Source organism: Phalangium opilio, unplaced genomic scaffold (assembly GCF_054372755.1).
Source record: "Phalangium opilio isolate 3A_F unplaced genomic scaffold, DU_Popi_V2 ptg000077l_1, whole genome shotgun sequence".
In the NCBI taxonomy this organism is placed as follows: Eukaryota; Metazoa; Arthropoda; class Arachnida; order Opiliones; family Phalangiidae; genus Phalangium; species Phalangium opilio.
This window is the reverse complement of record NW_028324185.1, coordinates 27,871-44,232: the sequence shown is the minus strand read 5'-3', so window position 1 is coordinate 44,232 and position 16,362 is coordinate 27,871. Positions and strand designations below refer to the sequence as shown.

Below are 16,362 nucleotides of genomic sequence, written 5' to 3'. Positions count from 1 at the left end.
TAAGATGGTGCCTGCATGACACAATCACTGCTATTTAGTATCAGCTCTGGCTTGATATTGATGGCCTGAAACTGACGAAACAGTTTGTTGATGGTCCTTGCAGGTCTTGATCTAGGGACCTTGTAATGGATGCAGCGAGATGGCGTCATTTGGCATTAGTGACCTTTCATCCCGCATATACCCGCTTAGTCGGTATCAGTTAGGGGCGGCATGGTTTGGGCTGACTTGGCGGTATACCGGTGTCTCCTTGGTTACTTAGATGGACAACACATCCCCATACGATAAAGGACTTTAACCGTTGAAATAAAAGAGTACCAAAGCACGTAACGTATTATTACTTATTAGACTCTAAACTTGGCCTTAATACATCAGTTCATATTTCTTGTTTTATAACCCTCATACATTATGACATCGGAGGAGAGGTTCCTCAGTATCACCACCATGAAGGGGCCGGATACCTTCCCGCAATTGGAAAAGCCTGAGGAGTTACCCACATCGGAGGTATCAGCGCGGAAGGACCTGCATACCAATGTACCGTTACCATATCTGGATGGAGGAATTTACCGAACGCCCTGGAAGCGGAGTCAACGAAGGAAAAATGATGCGCCAGTGTCGAACGATAAGCCTAAGTGCCTGTGCCACAAGCAACCAAAAAGAACCCGAGTCGTATTGTATATCAAGCGATACAGGCTCGAGAAGAGACGCTGTAAAGGAGTTTTCCTCCGCGGTCTAACCCGGTTTTTCCTTTCCATAAAACTTGCAGTGGTTAATGGTACTAGTTTGTATGCTGTGGCATACGGGCTAGCAACCACCCCTCTATGCAATGTAAAGGGACCCACCTGTAAACAAGGCACAGGCTTAGTGTGGAAATCCCTTCATAGACAAAGCCTAGTTATTATTATTAGTCCATCAGAACATATATATCAACCAATTTTTAAATTTAAATTAAATACAAAATTTTACTTCCTAATTTTTACCTACTACTATTTTGTTTAATAATTATATATTTGTTATGCCTAATAGGATTATCGATTGTAACACTTTATATTTCTGTATAATTATCATATTTGAATGTGTTTGGGGAACAAGTAACGGACGCCGCCACGAGGCGTCGTTTTCCGTTTGTGACCTTTGATCCCGAATATACGCGCTTAGTCACTTTTCATTTAGGTGCGGCATGGTTTGGGCTTGTTGGCGGTATACGGGTGTCTCTCACTTAGATGGAAAACTGTTGGAATAAAAGAACTAAATGACGTAACGTATTATTTATTAATTAATTAATGGACTCTATAGTAGTAAGATGTTTTCTCTGGCCCGCTAACTAGCTTTAATGTACGGATTGTACGATTTGGTCTGTTACAGCCTTACTCGGCTCAGCAGATGTGATATTAGGCTTAATAGACACCTGCATTAGATACTGATTCTTTCTCTCCTCTTTGCTGCAACTACAGTGAGGGTGCACAATATGCATTTGGCATCAGTGGTGGGACGTGACCCCTCCCACAATAATAATGACTATAATTAAAGGTTTCCACATCCACAAGTCGCTTGGTACGGATGAAATGACACTACCTAGCTTAAACTGCACTAGGTGAAAGTAGCGCCATTGTCGCGGAGCAAGATTTTTCCAGTGGAAAGTATATGAAAAGGAATTGCTGACCGACTTCAAAATATATTTCTATTGCATATTTTGAGTTTCTATTTTAGAATCAGATACCGCGGTGAACTTCTTGCAAGGTTTTACAATAATAATAATAATATTGGCTTTTTATTGGAACAATCATTAAGGTGGAGTCCTAATTTACAATGATGTCCAGAGTTAATTTAATAAATAAAAGTAATGGATAATAACTTAGATTAAAAGTATAGAGCCTGTTTACAGATAATCCCAGCCTCATTGCCTTAATTTCTGTGCCACGTGATTGCTCATGGCATCTTTAAAAAGCATTATTGATGTTATTATTTTGTGTTGATTTTCTAGTTCATTCCAACATTTTATGCCTTGAAATTTTACATTCTTGTCGCTAACGCGCGAGTTACAACTTTCAGGGTAGAAGTTATATTTGTCTCCACGTGTTCTTATATTATTATTTCCCTTTGGGAACCAGTTTATTACATATTCTGGGAAGAGACCATTTCTCACTTTAAACATGAAAATTAACAGGTCAAAGTAGTAGTTGTAGTCCGTGGTATTTATATTTGCGACTTCCGTCGCGGAGGAGTATTTTCGAGTATTGGATATAAATGTATGTATATTTTTGAAAGTAATTGGTTTACTTGTTCACTTTGTTTATATATTGGAAACAGTAAGTTGTCCCTTTGATTACGTGTGGCAGAATTGGGCTCAAACATGTGTATTTGCTATTACAATTATGAAACTAAATTCGTCAAACGCAAAGGTGAATCTATTTCTTTTCAACGTCAATAAAGGATCAATGTATTGTATTTGTGGTTTATCATTATAATAAGCACACAGTAAGACCAAGTGTAAGTCACTGAACTAAATTAAATACTTACTAAAATAGGACGAATGCATTTCAATATCGTGGCTATGTAGGATCACATCCGCAAACCAAAATTTTGGAATAAAAAGAGTATAAAACAAGCGTTCAATATAAAACTATTTTATTTTTTTCCCTAGTGACCGAACATTCTCAAATATAATAAGTAAATCTTACACCTTCATTTCAGTTTAGACCATCTAAATAATCAAAAACAAACCACCCTTTCACAGCATGAAGTTAGAATAATAAACAGCCCGCGCCTTCAAACCGTCGTCTGCTCTAAGTCTAAACTGTTAAATGGCAACTTATGTCCAGCACTGGTAGAAAAAAAGGTCTGATCATAAACCAACCTTAAAAATTAAAGGTGGCAGCACATTCTTGGATTTTTTTGAAGCTGTGCGGACAAGTACAACTCTAGGGGCGAATCGTGAGCAGATTTCCGCTTTAAATTCCAATTGCAATACCTTTTCTCGCCCTTCGTGCGTTTACAAGGAGTAGGTGTTGGTCTGGTATATTATTTTTCAGGTATTTAGAATCGAAGAAAATATCGTATTCTCATAGATCAAAATACACCAACAAACATTATTGTCTAACCATTTATTTTACCCTTTCAACGGTATAGTTTTTGATATTAATATTCAAGGTAGAGACATTGACTACGAGTACAATGCCGCAGTGCTACTAATTATTTCTATCCTTTCTAACATACTGATGGTTTTCCGTAAAACAATCAACTATAAAAAGTTTAGCAAAGATATTAGAGATTGGCCGATACGATACCAATATCGGTACCAGTATTTGGCTAAACCGATATATCGGTATCGGTTTAAACTTGTATCGGCCCATCTCTGAATGATATACTCAAATAAATAAGCGTTCGTCTGATCACTTACACTCTGTATATTTTAGGGATTTTGAAAGAAATTGTACTAACCGGAGGAAGGTATAGTGGTAAACGTTCCTGTTTTGGGAACACTCCGTGAATCCGAAGTTCGTGTAGTACACATTCGTTCCTCAATCCAAAATAACTCTCGCAGCCATGCACTCTACATGGAATGTAGAGCTGGTCTCTATGTTTTTTTCGTGTAGTTGACTATACGAAATGCAACGACGGTTAAAAATGGTTTCAGGATATGAATAATTATAAAACTAATTACAGGTTGCTACGGCATTTATAAGAGCGATGACAGTCCGAAACGTGCATGTAAATTCCTAAAAAGAAGGGAAAAAGTTGAATGTTACAATCCTATGTTTTAACTTGGTGAAATATTACTTGCGAGACTGCTCGCTCGTAAACGGCATCGCTGGTAGATGCCAAGGGGAAATTAGCGCTTGGTCCGACTACGGAGACGGAGCTTCTTGTCTGGTTCCGGCGAAGCCAGGGATTGTTTTCCAGGGCCATCGTTCTCCGCTCTTCGTAGTCAAAAGTCAATTCTTCTCCCGCCGCAATGTCCCTAGCCGCTAAAAAAACAAGGTATGGACGACCAACCATTGCGTATACTTTGGTTTTAAGGTTCGGTTGGCAGGAATGAGAAATCAGCCGACCCAAACGGCCACTTTCAGCGGTGGCGTCGACGCAACGAAGAGATGTTTCAAATTACTATGTGTGGTTAAAATAGCAGCAAGGAAATAAGATGGTCTAGTCCATATTAAGCAAATTTTAAAGGTACTCTCGACATGCCTACTGCAATAAATATACTTATAGCGAAATACCCCCTAATATAACGGTGCGAGGAAAAAATGTTTCAATGGCTGCGAAGCAATATAAATCACACATCGCTTACGCCACACTTCCTCATTACCGTTATTTATTTAATTACTACTACTCCAACTCGGGTAAAACTGTTAGTCTCATCGATTTCTTGAAGAGATCCCTTTTTGAACAAGGAGAACATTGGCAACAATAATAATTTTTAAATAATGAAAAAAGCTAAAATTAATAATAATGATAATAATGAAAATAATAAAAATGATTTTTTCTTTTTTTTTAAACACAGTGGAAGGAAAACTAGAAAAGTGCAATGCGGGACTACCGAAGAAATTAGCTCAAATTCGATTAGGGTTGTATCCACAGAGACAAGGATGCCCATTTCCGCACAATTTTCGAGAATCATAGCCCAATTCTGCACACTTTTTATGGCTCATCGGATGGGGGATCAGATTCATCCTCGCTGAGCATGGTTTGCACTCGACAGCTGTACATCAAACGTCAGATTCGTTTTTTACGTTGTCGCCCAGCGTTATAGCATTTTCACCTAGCGTAGTTCCCGCAACTAATGGAACAAAGGCTTACCAGACAAGCTGAACATTGCACCAATTGCGGCCCATCTATTGTTTTTCTATTTTGGTCTTTGTAATATTTATGTCCCATCTCATAGAGAAATGGATGGTTCCCAACCTCTTCAATAAAACTTTCAGCATTGAACTTCGGCATTCTCGGGGATTTGTACTAGTTTACTGGCTGGATTAGCAACAAAATATATAAAAACATGTCGGACCGCGAAAGTTCTCTTTCGAAGACGCGTGGTCAAAAATGACGTCACAACACAAGCTTCTTGCTGGTTGACTCGCGCAGAGCCTTAACGTTGAACGCGGCCGAAAAAAAAAGAAAGCCAATATCGCCACACGCAATTTAATTTCTTTCCAGCCACTCCAGCGTAACTAATTTTTTTGTTTGTCGCTTGACGTCGGGCGAAAAGTCGTGATTTACGCCTAGTGATAACCATGCTTTATGCTAATGTCGTATAAACAGTGGCATAAGAGAGTTTAAGCTGAAACTATTTCTATTTAGCAATCCTTACGGGTACATGTAGCTACCTAAGTACTGCAGTGAACTGGTCTGTTTGTTTTATATATGCTACACGTACGCGTAAGTAGGAGATCATTGCTTTAATTTTCTACTATTTAAGCGATGATAGAAAATTTTTATAGTGGTCGTTCCCAGGTAGAATGTTGTGATTTTGCTTTTATAACGAAAGAGAGCCAATAAGCCTCTTACTGACCTCGTAACCAATTAAATGTTATATATGGCATCACTTATCAACCTCCCCCTTCGTCATGAACCGTCACAAATTTAGAACCCCTCCCCCATGAGTGCGACGTAGTTTATGGAGGATCTCTTAGACATATGAAGCCAACATGTATTTTGACGCGTTATTTTTCTCATCCTTTTGGTCTGAAAAAACAATAGGTTTTAAAAATTTCCCTTCTCTAGGCTAGTGTAATATTTTACATTAACAAGGCCTTACTGTGCCCCTTACGGAGTTCTTTGGCCCCCAAAGTGAAACGAAAAGTGGGCTCTAGCCTGTGTCGCCTACAGTAGGATTCGAACTAAAACCTATTGTAATCACTCTTGAACCTGCTCCAGACGCACATAAACTCTTACAAAAAGCAAAGACGTCTGTGATTTGAAATGTGAATGCCGAAAAACTGTGTTTCTAAATTTTTTTCAAAGCAGTATACAGATTGAAGCTTACGACGACGTGGGTAGATTTTACTGATGACTAATAATTTTGTAGCACCCTAGGAGCGAATGCACTCGGCTTTCCCCGTCAGCCCGTCGGGACATTTTTTAGGTAGGATTGCACTTTATCTAACTAACTCAACTAACAGCGGTTACAGACTAATAAGAGCACGGGGAGTTCGGTCAAAATAGTAAAAAAATTCTAAACCCGCCGCAAGTTGGTCAAAAACATTTTTGAAAATTTTAAAATTGCATGTACTTACCGCTATGGACTAAAAGCATTATGCACTCAGTCTTTCAAAATATGCCGGGGGGGGGTCAACTATAAGAATTTTAAGGACTCGCAACGGAAGTATAGCTATGTAATTTTTAAGATCTACTGAATTTAGCAAAACCATTCATTTTTGGTACTGTGATCGTAAAGTAATATGAGAATTTTTCAAAATATTGCGTAAAGAAAAATTAGAAATACCAAAAATTAGGAAAATGAGAATATAAGCGAGAAATGGCGAAAATTACATTAGCGATATTTTAGTTTCTAAATATAGCATTCAACTTTTGGGAAGTATTTAAAAGTTAACTAGACCTAATCGCAAACAGAAATTTTGGAAAAGGTGGTAAATTAGCTAATAAGTAAACTAACCTAACCTTACATTTAATACCTTTGAAATATATGGTATTCCTTCCCCGCTAAAACTGTCACTGAATCCTCTGGCCGCCCCTTAACGCCTCCCCTCGATTCGCACCTCTTCCCGCCTCGCGGGTTGCCATGGAAACGAGAACTTACTGAGCAGAGACTCGTTGATTTTCAACGTGATTAGACGTGTTTTTTTGAAGAGACTTTCTCGAGAGATAATTATTACTGCTGTCAAATTATATTTTCTGGGGGTTTATTAGGTTAAATTTTTAAATGGCTCATGCTAATTTGGAAAACGAGGCGTATGAAAACCCTAATTTTGGAAATGAGGAACATTTTTTTTAAAATGGTTTCCTTGAAGAATTGGGGAGGGTTTTTTCCCGGGATGGATGATGGAATAAAGGCGAGGTCAGAGAGGGATGCCATTGCCCTAGTACTTACTTTGGAGCTTGTCCCGCGTCTTGAATCCTTCAATGAAGGAAAGACACCTTGCGGATGTGGGAATAAAAACGATGATGGGGAATTAAATGGATATCTTGTTGGGGTTGGCAATTCCCAGAGCCGATTTGGCTATTCGATAAGATGTTCCGCAGCCCAGTCTCGCGCTAAAAAGCGCAACGCCTTAAAAGCATCCAAAAAGAAGGAACCAGAGTATTTGGCGGTCGATTGCACGAAGGATTTCGTCCCCTCGAAAAACACCTGGTTTTACAATCAAAACCTCTCGGTTACCGACAATCTCTTCCTCATGTTCCTGTGGGTTTCCAAAATGAGCGTATCTGATGCTATAATCCTCAGTGAATGTGCCAGCCATACGTCGTGGATTACTTTTCCATGTGTCGCGAGGTGGCTGAGATTGTCATTTCGAACAGGGCCGACAAGGTGCAGATTGGAGGACCAGGATTGTTCGTAAAAATGGACGAAACATACTTGCACTCTAGAAAGTACCACCGTGGGGCTCAATTGGCCGGAGAGACCATTTGTATCTTCATGAATTGTACTTTGATGGGATTTCGGGAGCATCTGACTGTTTTGCATAAGTATGAGTTCGTGAATTCGGAAGATTCACGTGCTCATACGAATAACGTTGTCGCGTCTACGTTAAATCAACGACTCAAGTATAACTTAGAACTTCATACTTTATTAAATAGTTGGCGTCAAGAATTTAAGATTAAAAACAACATTGCAAACTAACAAATGTTTCTATTGAGATATTGAAGGAACACGAATTTCTAATTGATAATCCCTAGCTTTTTATACAATCAATAAAAATTAACTAGTCTAAAAAAACGTCAGAGAATAAATAGATCGGCAGTAAAAAATACAATTTTTTGATAATAGCGTTTTTGAGAACTTCAGCTTGCGACATCCTCCGCCCCGATGACTCCGTCATCCCTTGATAACTCGAGATTGTACAGCATTTGGATAGCTCGTTTCAGTATGGTTCCACAGGGAAGTCGCACGGAGCACGATCGCACCTTCCCATCTCGGCCAATGTAGGTTTCGATAATGCGGCCCATTTTCCAGATTTGGCGTGGCAGATGTTGATCTTCGATGAGGACGACGTCATCTATCTCGAACTCGGGTAGACCCTTGACTGTTACGTTGGAATGGGCAGTACGTAGTTCCATTAGATAGTTACACCTCCATCTTTTCCAAAACTGATTGACTACCATCTGACGATACTTGACTCGTTTAATTAATTGTTCTCGTGTGGTGGTGAACTGGTTTTCATTACTGAACTCTTGATCTGGCAAGGAAGTCAGGCGTTGACCAATAAGGAGGTGCGCCGGTGTTAAAGGAAGGGGCTCCCTTCCATCAGTGAACGTATGAGTTAAGGGTCTTGAATTCAATACAGCTTCAATTTCGGTCATGACGGTGATTAATTCTTCCAGAATCAATGATGTTCGGCCAAGGGTTTTCTTGAGGCATGTCTTCACAGATCGAACAAGGCGCTCCCAGAATCCGCCCCACCAGGCGGCCTTTGGGACTATAGACTTCCATTTGATTCCTTTGTGACTCAGGAACTCTTGAGTAGCATTGTTTTGAATAGCCAGGAACATATCAGCAAGGTCCTTCTCAATTCGTTTAAATGCTTTCGCATTGTCCGAGTACAGGGTGTGGCATAACCCTCGTCTGGCAGTGAATCGTCTGAAGGAAAGGAGGAATTTCTCCGAACTCATATCCGTGACTATTTCCAAGTGTAAGGCTCGAGTGACAGCACACGTATAGAGTGCTATGTAGACTTTGGAGTGTTGATTAGTTCCAGGATTTCTGACATAGAGTGGTCCGGCGAAGTCCACCCGTGTGATCGTAAATGGTGCAGCCTCTGTGACTCGGTCTCTCGGTTAGGGCGCAAAAACTTGATTTCCGCCTATGATGGCATACCTTCGGCAAATGAAGCATTTTTGGACTACATTCTTGACGAGTTGACGGCCTTGTAGGATCCAGTAGGTCTCACGAACTTCGGTCATAGTGCTATTGAAGCCGCCATGCATAACCTTCTCATGAGCTTCTCTGACAAGTAGCTCAGTCAAGCGATGTTTCGGTGGAAGAATGAGTGGATGTTTTTCGGCGAACTGTAGACCAGAGTTTTGTAAACAGCCACCGACTCGGAGAATATTGTCGTCCATGAACGGTAAGAATTGGGCTATTCTTGATGAACTAGGAATGGGCTGGTTTTTCTCCAAGCCATCGATCTCAATGGTGAAGGCAGCTGTCTGGACGTCTCGCATCCATCTGTCTCTAGCTTGCTTGATTTTCTCGGAGCTCAATGGGCCATAGATTCTTTCATCTGAGGAAACTTTGATATTTCTTCGAAAGCGAAGGATCCAGGCGGTAGTTCGAAATACCCGGCTGGCGGATTGATACTTGTGTAAATCGAGTAGAGGTTCCCTTTGCTCGACAACGCAACTCAGAACAGCAACTCTTCTCTCGTCAATGACGGTCTCGATGGTGGGGCTTGATGTTGGAAATTTTCTCTCTGGCCATTTTTCTTCCGCTACATACAACCACGTAGGTTCATGCCACCATTTTGGGTTATCAATCAGCTCGTTTATCGTGCATCCTCTTGACGGCATGTCGGCTGGGTTATCTTGGCTGCAACAGTATGACCAATACATTGGATCGGTTGTTGATTGGATTTCCTTGATGCGATTAGCAACAAATGGTTTCCATTCTTTCGTCTGTCCTCGAATCCAATGTAAAGTGATTTGTGAATCAGACCAGCAATTATATCGGGTTACTTTGCCTTCAAAGACTGCAAGCGTATGTTTCAGGAGTCTGGACCCGATGACAGCAGCCATGATCTCGAGCCTTGGCAGGGTGATTTTCTTCAGCGGTGTTACTCTGGTTTTTGATGAGATTATTGATGCCCCGTAGCATCCTTGCTCTGTTCGATAACGTAGATAAATGACGGCGGCGTATGCCTTTTCGCTGGCATCGCAGAAAAGAAGAAGCTCGGATCCTGTTACTTTCGATTCGCTGTCTGCAAAGTACCATCGTGGAATTGATAATTTTTGAAAGTTTGGTAAGTCGAAGCACCATTGCTGCCAGGCCTTGTTAATCTACAGCGGCAGATAGTCATCCCAGTCTACGCCTTGTTTCCAGAGTTCTTGAAAGAGACATTTTACAACTATGACAAATGGTGCTAGGAGTCCGATAGGGTAGAAAAGTCTTACTGCGGCTTGTAAGAGACTTCTTTTGGTATCCTTCTTTTGCGTCAGGAATTCCAGTAATGATGATTTATCGAATGAAAAGGTATCAGAAGCTGGGTGCCTAGTAATTCAAAGAACTTTCAGTGGTGAACTTAGTTGTTTGGCGGTAATGTGATCCGAACCATCTTCTCTGCTCCAAACGGCCATGGCTTCTTTTGAACTGGATACCCATTTGCGAAGGTTCATTCGTGCTTGATTCATAACTTCACAGGATTGCCTCCGAATTTCTAAGGCTTCTTCCACAGAGAAGGTGCCTCCAACATAGTCGTCGACATAGATGTATTTACTAAGAATGTCGCAAATCTCAGGATACTCGTCTTGAAGTTTATCGAAGTGGAATTGTAGCGTAGCTGACAACAGGAACGGACTGGATGTTACTCCAAAGAGTACCCTCTTCATACGCATATGGATGAACGTTGGCTTCTCTTGGCCAGGGAAATCCTCAATCCAAAGGAATCGTACATAATCTTGGTCTTTGGGATCCAGTGAAATCTGTAGAAAGGCTTTTTCTACACGGCCATTATTCCAATTCGATGCATTCTGAATCGAAATAATATTTCCAAGAGGTTAGGATTGAGATTGGGACCAGGTGAAAGACAGTCATTTAGTGATTTAGATCCCTTTTCCTTTGAGGAGGCGTCAATGACTATACGCGTCTTTGTGGTCGTTTTGTCTCCTCGTTCTATCTCGAAGTGCGGAATGTAGTACGTTGATCCGGAAGTAGTTGTAACACTGTCGTTAGTTAGGGCTTCAATAATGTCTTGATCCAAGTAGTCGTCGATAACTTCTTTATATCTGAGGAACAATGCTGGGTTTCTTTGAAAGCGTTTAAAAAGGTTATTCATTCGTCTTGTTGCTATGGCCAAGTTGTCGTCGATCCGTGAATATTCAGCCTTCCAAGGTAATTGGACTTGGTAACGACCATACACCATTGTGATGGTAGAACGATTATGATCGATGATATCTTGTTCGGTCTTTGTGATTTGTGGATTCTCTTCTATACCCAAGGCTTCAAGTTCCCAGAATCGTCGCAAACACTGTGATAAAAGGTCTTCTACTGCTAAGGTCATAGCCACGGACGATTGGACGTTGAGGTTAGCTGAGACTGGGGTTGGTCCTTGGACAGACCAGCCAAATACGGTCTCGACGGCTACTACTTCGCCGTCTAGTTTTTCGAACTTCTGCATCGATAGCTTCCAATAATAGTCAGCTCCGATCAATACTATTAGTTGCGTTGAGACTTTAGCTCCATTCAGTTCAGTGACTTCAGCCAGCTTCAGTCCCTTGCTAATGATCTCGTACATGGTCGTTGATCACTCACTCAGATTGGTTACGCGATTATCTCTACTCGATTTAGTTTCTGTCTTTCTCTCCCGGGTTTCGGCACCAAGAAACATCGCGTCTACGTTAAATCAACGACTCAAGTATAACTTAGAACTTCATACTTTATTAAATAGTTGGCGTCAAGAATTTAAGATTAAAAACAAGTTGGGAAAACCAAAATATTACCTCTCCGAGTCAAGAGGACTACTTACAAACTCATTTACCCACATATGGAAATGTTTCTTTTTTTATGAACAAATACTGAAGTTAAAATTTATGAAATATTAAAGCAGTATACAAAGCATAGCAAATATACTGTAAATCAGACGACATTTTACATCCAATAAGGATATACTTGTACACATTAAAATCATCCGATGGGGGAAAAACGGGAAATGAAGAGATAAAACTTTGGAGGGATATTACCTTTAGGTGTTTGTAAAGGCCCAATTTTCTACTCCTCAACTCTATGCCCTCTATGTTCAAAGCCATATTCACAACAGGGTTGCCATGTAAACACTATCCTCTCGTTTCACCTCCACGATATTCTTAGTTTGTCAACATGACTGTTAACGTTACATAACACCAAAGCTAATTTGTGGCTACACACACTGGAAGTAAATGCGCACCATAAAAAGCTTGAAAACACGAAGGTATAATCCGATTACGATCAGACCTTTCACTGGACTGGGCTGCGTTCAGCAGAGCTCGCAAAAAAAGACAGCCGATTTTGGAAAAGGTTTACCGGTGAGCTCTGTCGTCAAAGCTTTTCTCCGGTCATCGGTGTTTTAAAAGTGACGCTAGCGCATTAAAGCGTGCAAGGTACCAAGGCTTAACAAAAATTGTATGATAACATATTTATAGAGATAGATAACAACAACTTTTATAATTAAAATTAGAAACTAACATGTCTCTTAAATTCTCGCGTGATCAACTGGTTTTACGCCAATTAAATGTTTTTTTCGCCTAGCTGAGGATTCGCGTTTTACGTCACGTTATCCAAAAACCCGACTATTTTCTTCAAAGACTGCGCTGGCTCAGTGCTGAGCACCGTGATGTCACAATTCAAAAACAAAATCCCGTTCTGTAGGACACTGCTAACAGCGCTGAGCTCTGATGAATGCGGCCCAGATTTCCTCTATGATTACAAAATCTAAGCCTAACTATTTAAAAGTGTATTTAACTTTCGGCTCACTTTGAACCGTTAATGTCTTTGCATTACAGAAACGAAAACCAAGCGTTTACTTTTTGGTTCACTAAGCCTATTGACAAATAAAAGTTCATTTGACCAATAAAGTAGCGTTCTTCTTGTAATCACTTTAGAAAGGATTAATCTATAAACAGATGTAGTATAGCTTAAGTAATATATAAACATCCATTTCAAATAATAATATTAAAAAACATCCTTGGAATATCAAAATGAAACAGAGCTTTAAAGCTACAAAAGTACTAAATGCATCGTAATTACGAAAAAGATTTCCACATATTCACTTTATATTATGGAAAAAGTGAATATTAAGGTTCTGTAGGATTTCGTAACACATCAAGACAAAGCGAACTCCTAACTCGGCGCACTAGTGTGACAACGGACAGACACACACAGACAATAAAATAGACTGCTTTTTAACTCTTTCCGTGTTAATTTTGAATTGAGAAAAGAGATTATCTTAAATATTAAAATAAATATAATTAATATTTAATATTTTCTTCGTTAGTTGTTCGCCTTATTGAGCGTTACATCGTTTTAAAAAAGAATAATTAAACATACTTGAGAGACTTAACTATAATAGAAGTTTGAAATGAAGCATCCTCCTGTTGCTTCGCCTTACACAAATAGATAGTATATAAAGGATTCGAATCGCAGCAGTAGATAAGAACATCGCATTTGCGTGAACCTTGGAGGAAGACCCCTCCATCGGAAGGCTAGACGTTTCTCGTAACCCTAGCCGAACGCCGCGTATGTCTTAACCTTAAGGATGATGGTGGTGTTAGAAGCCAGGTGTACAGACTGGTGTCCATGTGGGATGAACAAAAACAAAGACCAGAAGATGGTGGTGTTTGAAGCCAGGTGTACAGACTGGTGTCCATGTGGGATGGACAAAAACAAAGGCCAAGAAGATGGTGGTGTTAGAAGCCAGGTGTACAGACTGGTATCCATGTGGAAAGGACAAATACGAGAAGGTGGTGGTGTTCAGAAGCCAGTATATACAGACCGGTGTCCATGTGGGAGGGGGAACAAATGAACAGAGTTGTTAGACAGGCAATGGAGTAATAGCCTGTAAGTGGAATACAATTTCCGGGACTGTAAATGCGGTCTGGAAATTGAATACACGTTTGCTCCGATTTGCAAACTGCGAACGCGGTCACGTGGGTGTAACAACGAAAAGACAGACAGACAGACACACAGACACGTCGAAATTAGAACCTCTCCGTGACATACGTCACTCGGAGAGGTAACAACATTGCAAACTAAAAACTGTTTCTATTGAGATATTGAAGGAACACTGATTTCTAATTGATAATCCCTAGCTTTTTATACAATCAATAAAAATTAACTAGTCTAAAAAACGTCAGAGAATAAATAGATCGGCAGTAAAAAATACAATTTTTTGATAATAGCGTTTTTGAGAACTTCAGCTTGCGACAAACGTCGAAAACAGAAACCGACATTTGAAGGCGAGCATAAAGTCCTACAGAACTGACCGGGCGTTGAATAGTTATATGGCCACATATTGGTACAGGTGCCTTTTTTTCAAGGACCATGATGGCAATTGGCTTCCTCCTGGAACCAACTTCCGTTGGTTCCTGGAAGACGTCAAGGCATGCTATCCTGGTCCAGCTAAAAAGGCCTTGAACGAATTGAAATTGGCGTGTCGGAGGAAGAGTTGAACGCTCTGAATACAGAGACACAGCCGGCGTTCCTTATTGGTGGTCAAAACGAAGAAAACACGGTTGAACTTAGCGATGAGAGAGGTCGGTTTTCTTCGTTTAAGGCTGTAGGCAAGGGGATTCAATATCCTGGGGAGTTTTCATTTGGCAGGCCCCCCTACCTATATACTGTCGACCTCAATGTCCTGAGGAGTTTTCATTTGGCAGGGCAATGAGGTCGACATTATATAGGTAGAGGGGCCTGACAAATGAAAACTTCCAGGATATTGAAGCCGGCAGTAGGTTAGGGGACCTGCCATAAAAAAACTCTCCATGAGAAACGAAGTGTGGCCACCTCCAAGTGGTGTTTTTCGGGTAACGCTAAGTGCCACACATTACTGCATAACCATAAATATATTTGCAATTTCTAATTGTATTTTGTTCTTCCCTGGTAATTTGAAACCCTTTCCTAAATATCGCTGTTTGTGTTTAGATATTTCAAAAAGAATAAGACACCTTTTCCAAAATATTGCTGTAAAATTTGACGCCTTTTCCCATATATTGCCGTAAAATATGACGCCTTTTCCCATATATTGCCGTAAAATATGACGCCTTTTCCAAAATATTGCTCTAAAATATGACGCCTTTTCCAAAATATTGCTGTAAAATATGACGCCTTTTCCAATTATTACCATTAATTTCCAAATAATTCGCGTAATTTTTCATAATTTTGCCTTTACGTTCATTTGCTTCCCAAATTATTTGAAGCCTCTTGCAAAAACTAGATGATTACTTTATTTACAACCCAAATAGAATGCAACCTTTTCTGAAATATTTCTCAAATAAAATCCGTCTTTTCCAAAATTTTGATGCTTGCTTCTTTTAGAACTCAAATAAAATTAGACCTTTTCCTAATTTTTTTCTCGATTAAAATCAACCTTTTTGAAATATTATTAGCATAAATCTCATAATTTTTTGTATATTTACCTTTTCTTAGTAAGAACTAGAATAAGGTATTACACTATTTTAGTCGCGAGTCCATTTGGTAAGATCGAGCTCGGCTGCAGACGACGGAGTGTGGTTTTGCTGGATTTCTCGGGGGTTATGGTAAATACATGCAATTTCAAAATTTTCAAAAAATTTTTTGACCAACTTGCGGCGGGTTTAGAATTTTTTTACTATTACTACTTCCCGTGGTCTAAATAGTCAGAAACCGATGTAAGTTGAGTTAGTTAGATAAAGTGCAATCCTACCAAATGTTTTGATTCAAACTATTCAAACACTTGCGACTACGCTAGCGAACATAGGTACTAGACCAGCCGCCAAAAATAGGCCAAAATAACCCCAACACTTAATATTTAGTGGTGTTGAAGGTGAAAGTGCGCCGGAATTCCTTCGGACTTTGACGGAATTCGCTGAATATCACAGCATGACTGGAAATGACATTATCGAGCTTCTACCCCAAATATTGAGGGGCCGTGCATTAATCTGATTTAGAGACATGAATAGGCCTAATCAACCACTAACGTGGCGTACAGTAAAAGGCGCGTTTAGAGACTATTTCTTTTCTGTAAGAGCGGAGGAATCCCTCCGCCTAGAAATAGCGCAGTTTAATCAACCTGCCGATGTATCTTTTGGCGCGTATATCGCCAGTATTACCGCGATTAATCAAAACCTACGCGTTCCATACACTGACTCGGAACTTGTAGTATTTGCAAGAAAAATATCCTCCCCGAGATACGCATCCATGTCTTTAACGACAAAATAAGGACAATGCGCAGTTTTATAGAAAAGGGCCGCGTAACAGAAGAAATTTTACGAGCGACCCCTTCTAGCTCATTGTATCCTACTGAA

General features: G+C 40.1%; 2 protein-coding genes across 2 annotated transcripts; both read right to left on the bottom strand.

Annotated features, from left to right (window-relative positions):
• Positions 1–7,956: 7,956 nt before the first annotated feature.
• LOC149656060 (uncharacterized) lies at positions 7,957–10,722 on the bottom strand. The gene is made up of 3 exons (XM_089844512.1): positions 10,396–10,722; positions 8,990–10,167; positions 7,957–8,875 (listed from the first exon to the last, which is right to left on the bottom strand). The coding sequence occupies exons 1-3, from the start codon at positions 10,720–10,722 to the stop codon at positions 7,957–7,959; spliced, it is 2,424 nt and encodes an 807-aa protein (XP_089700638.1).
• A 104-nt stretch (positions 10,723–10,826) lies between these two features.
• On the bottom strand, positions 10,827–11,621 carry LOC149656059 (uncharacterized). Its single transcript, XM_089844511.1, has one exon. It carries the CDS (start codon positions 11,619–11,621, stop codon positions 10,827–10,829), a length of 795 nt encoding a protein of 264 aa, XP_089700637.1.
• Positions 11,622–16,362: the final 4,741 nt, after the last annotated feature.

What these genes read in the sequence shown, in the direction of transcription:
- LOC149656060 (XM_089844512.1), bottom strand. Translation starts at nt 10,722, where the DNA reads ATGCGTATGAAGAGGGTACTCTTTGGAGTAACATCCAGTCCGTTCCTG. An exon ending in AACTAAGTTCACCACTGAAA is followed by an intron (nt 10,168 to 10,395) that starts GTTCTTTGAATT and finishes CTGCCGCTGTAG; the next exon opens with ATTAACAAGGCCTGGCAGCA. An exon ending in AAATGCTTCATTTGCCGAAG is followed by an intron (nt 8,876 to 8,989) that starts GTATGCCATCAT and finishes ACTCTATGTCAG; the next exon opens with AAATCCTGGAACTAATCAAC.
- LOC149656059 (XM_089844511.1), bottom strand. Translation starts at nt 11,621, where the DNA reads ATGTACGAGATCATTAGCAAGGGACTGAAGCTGGCTGAAGTCACTGAA.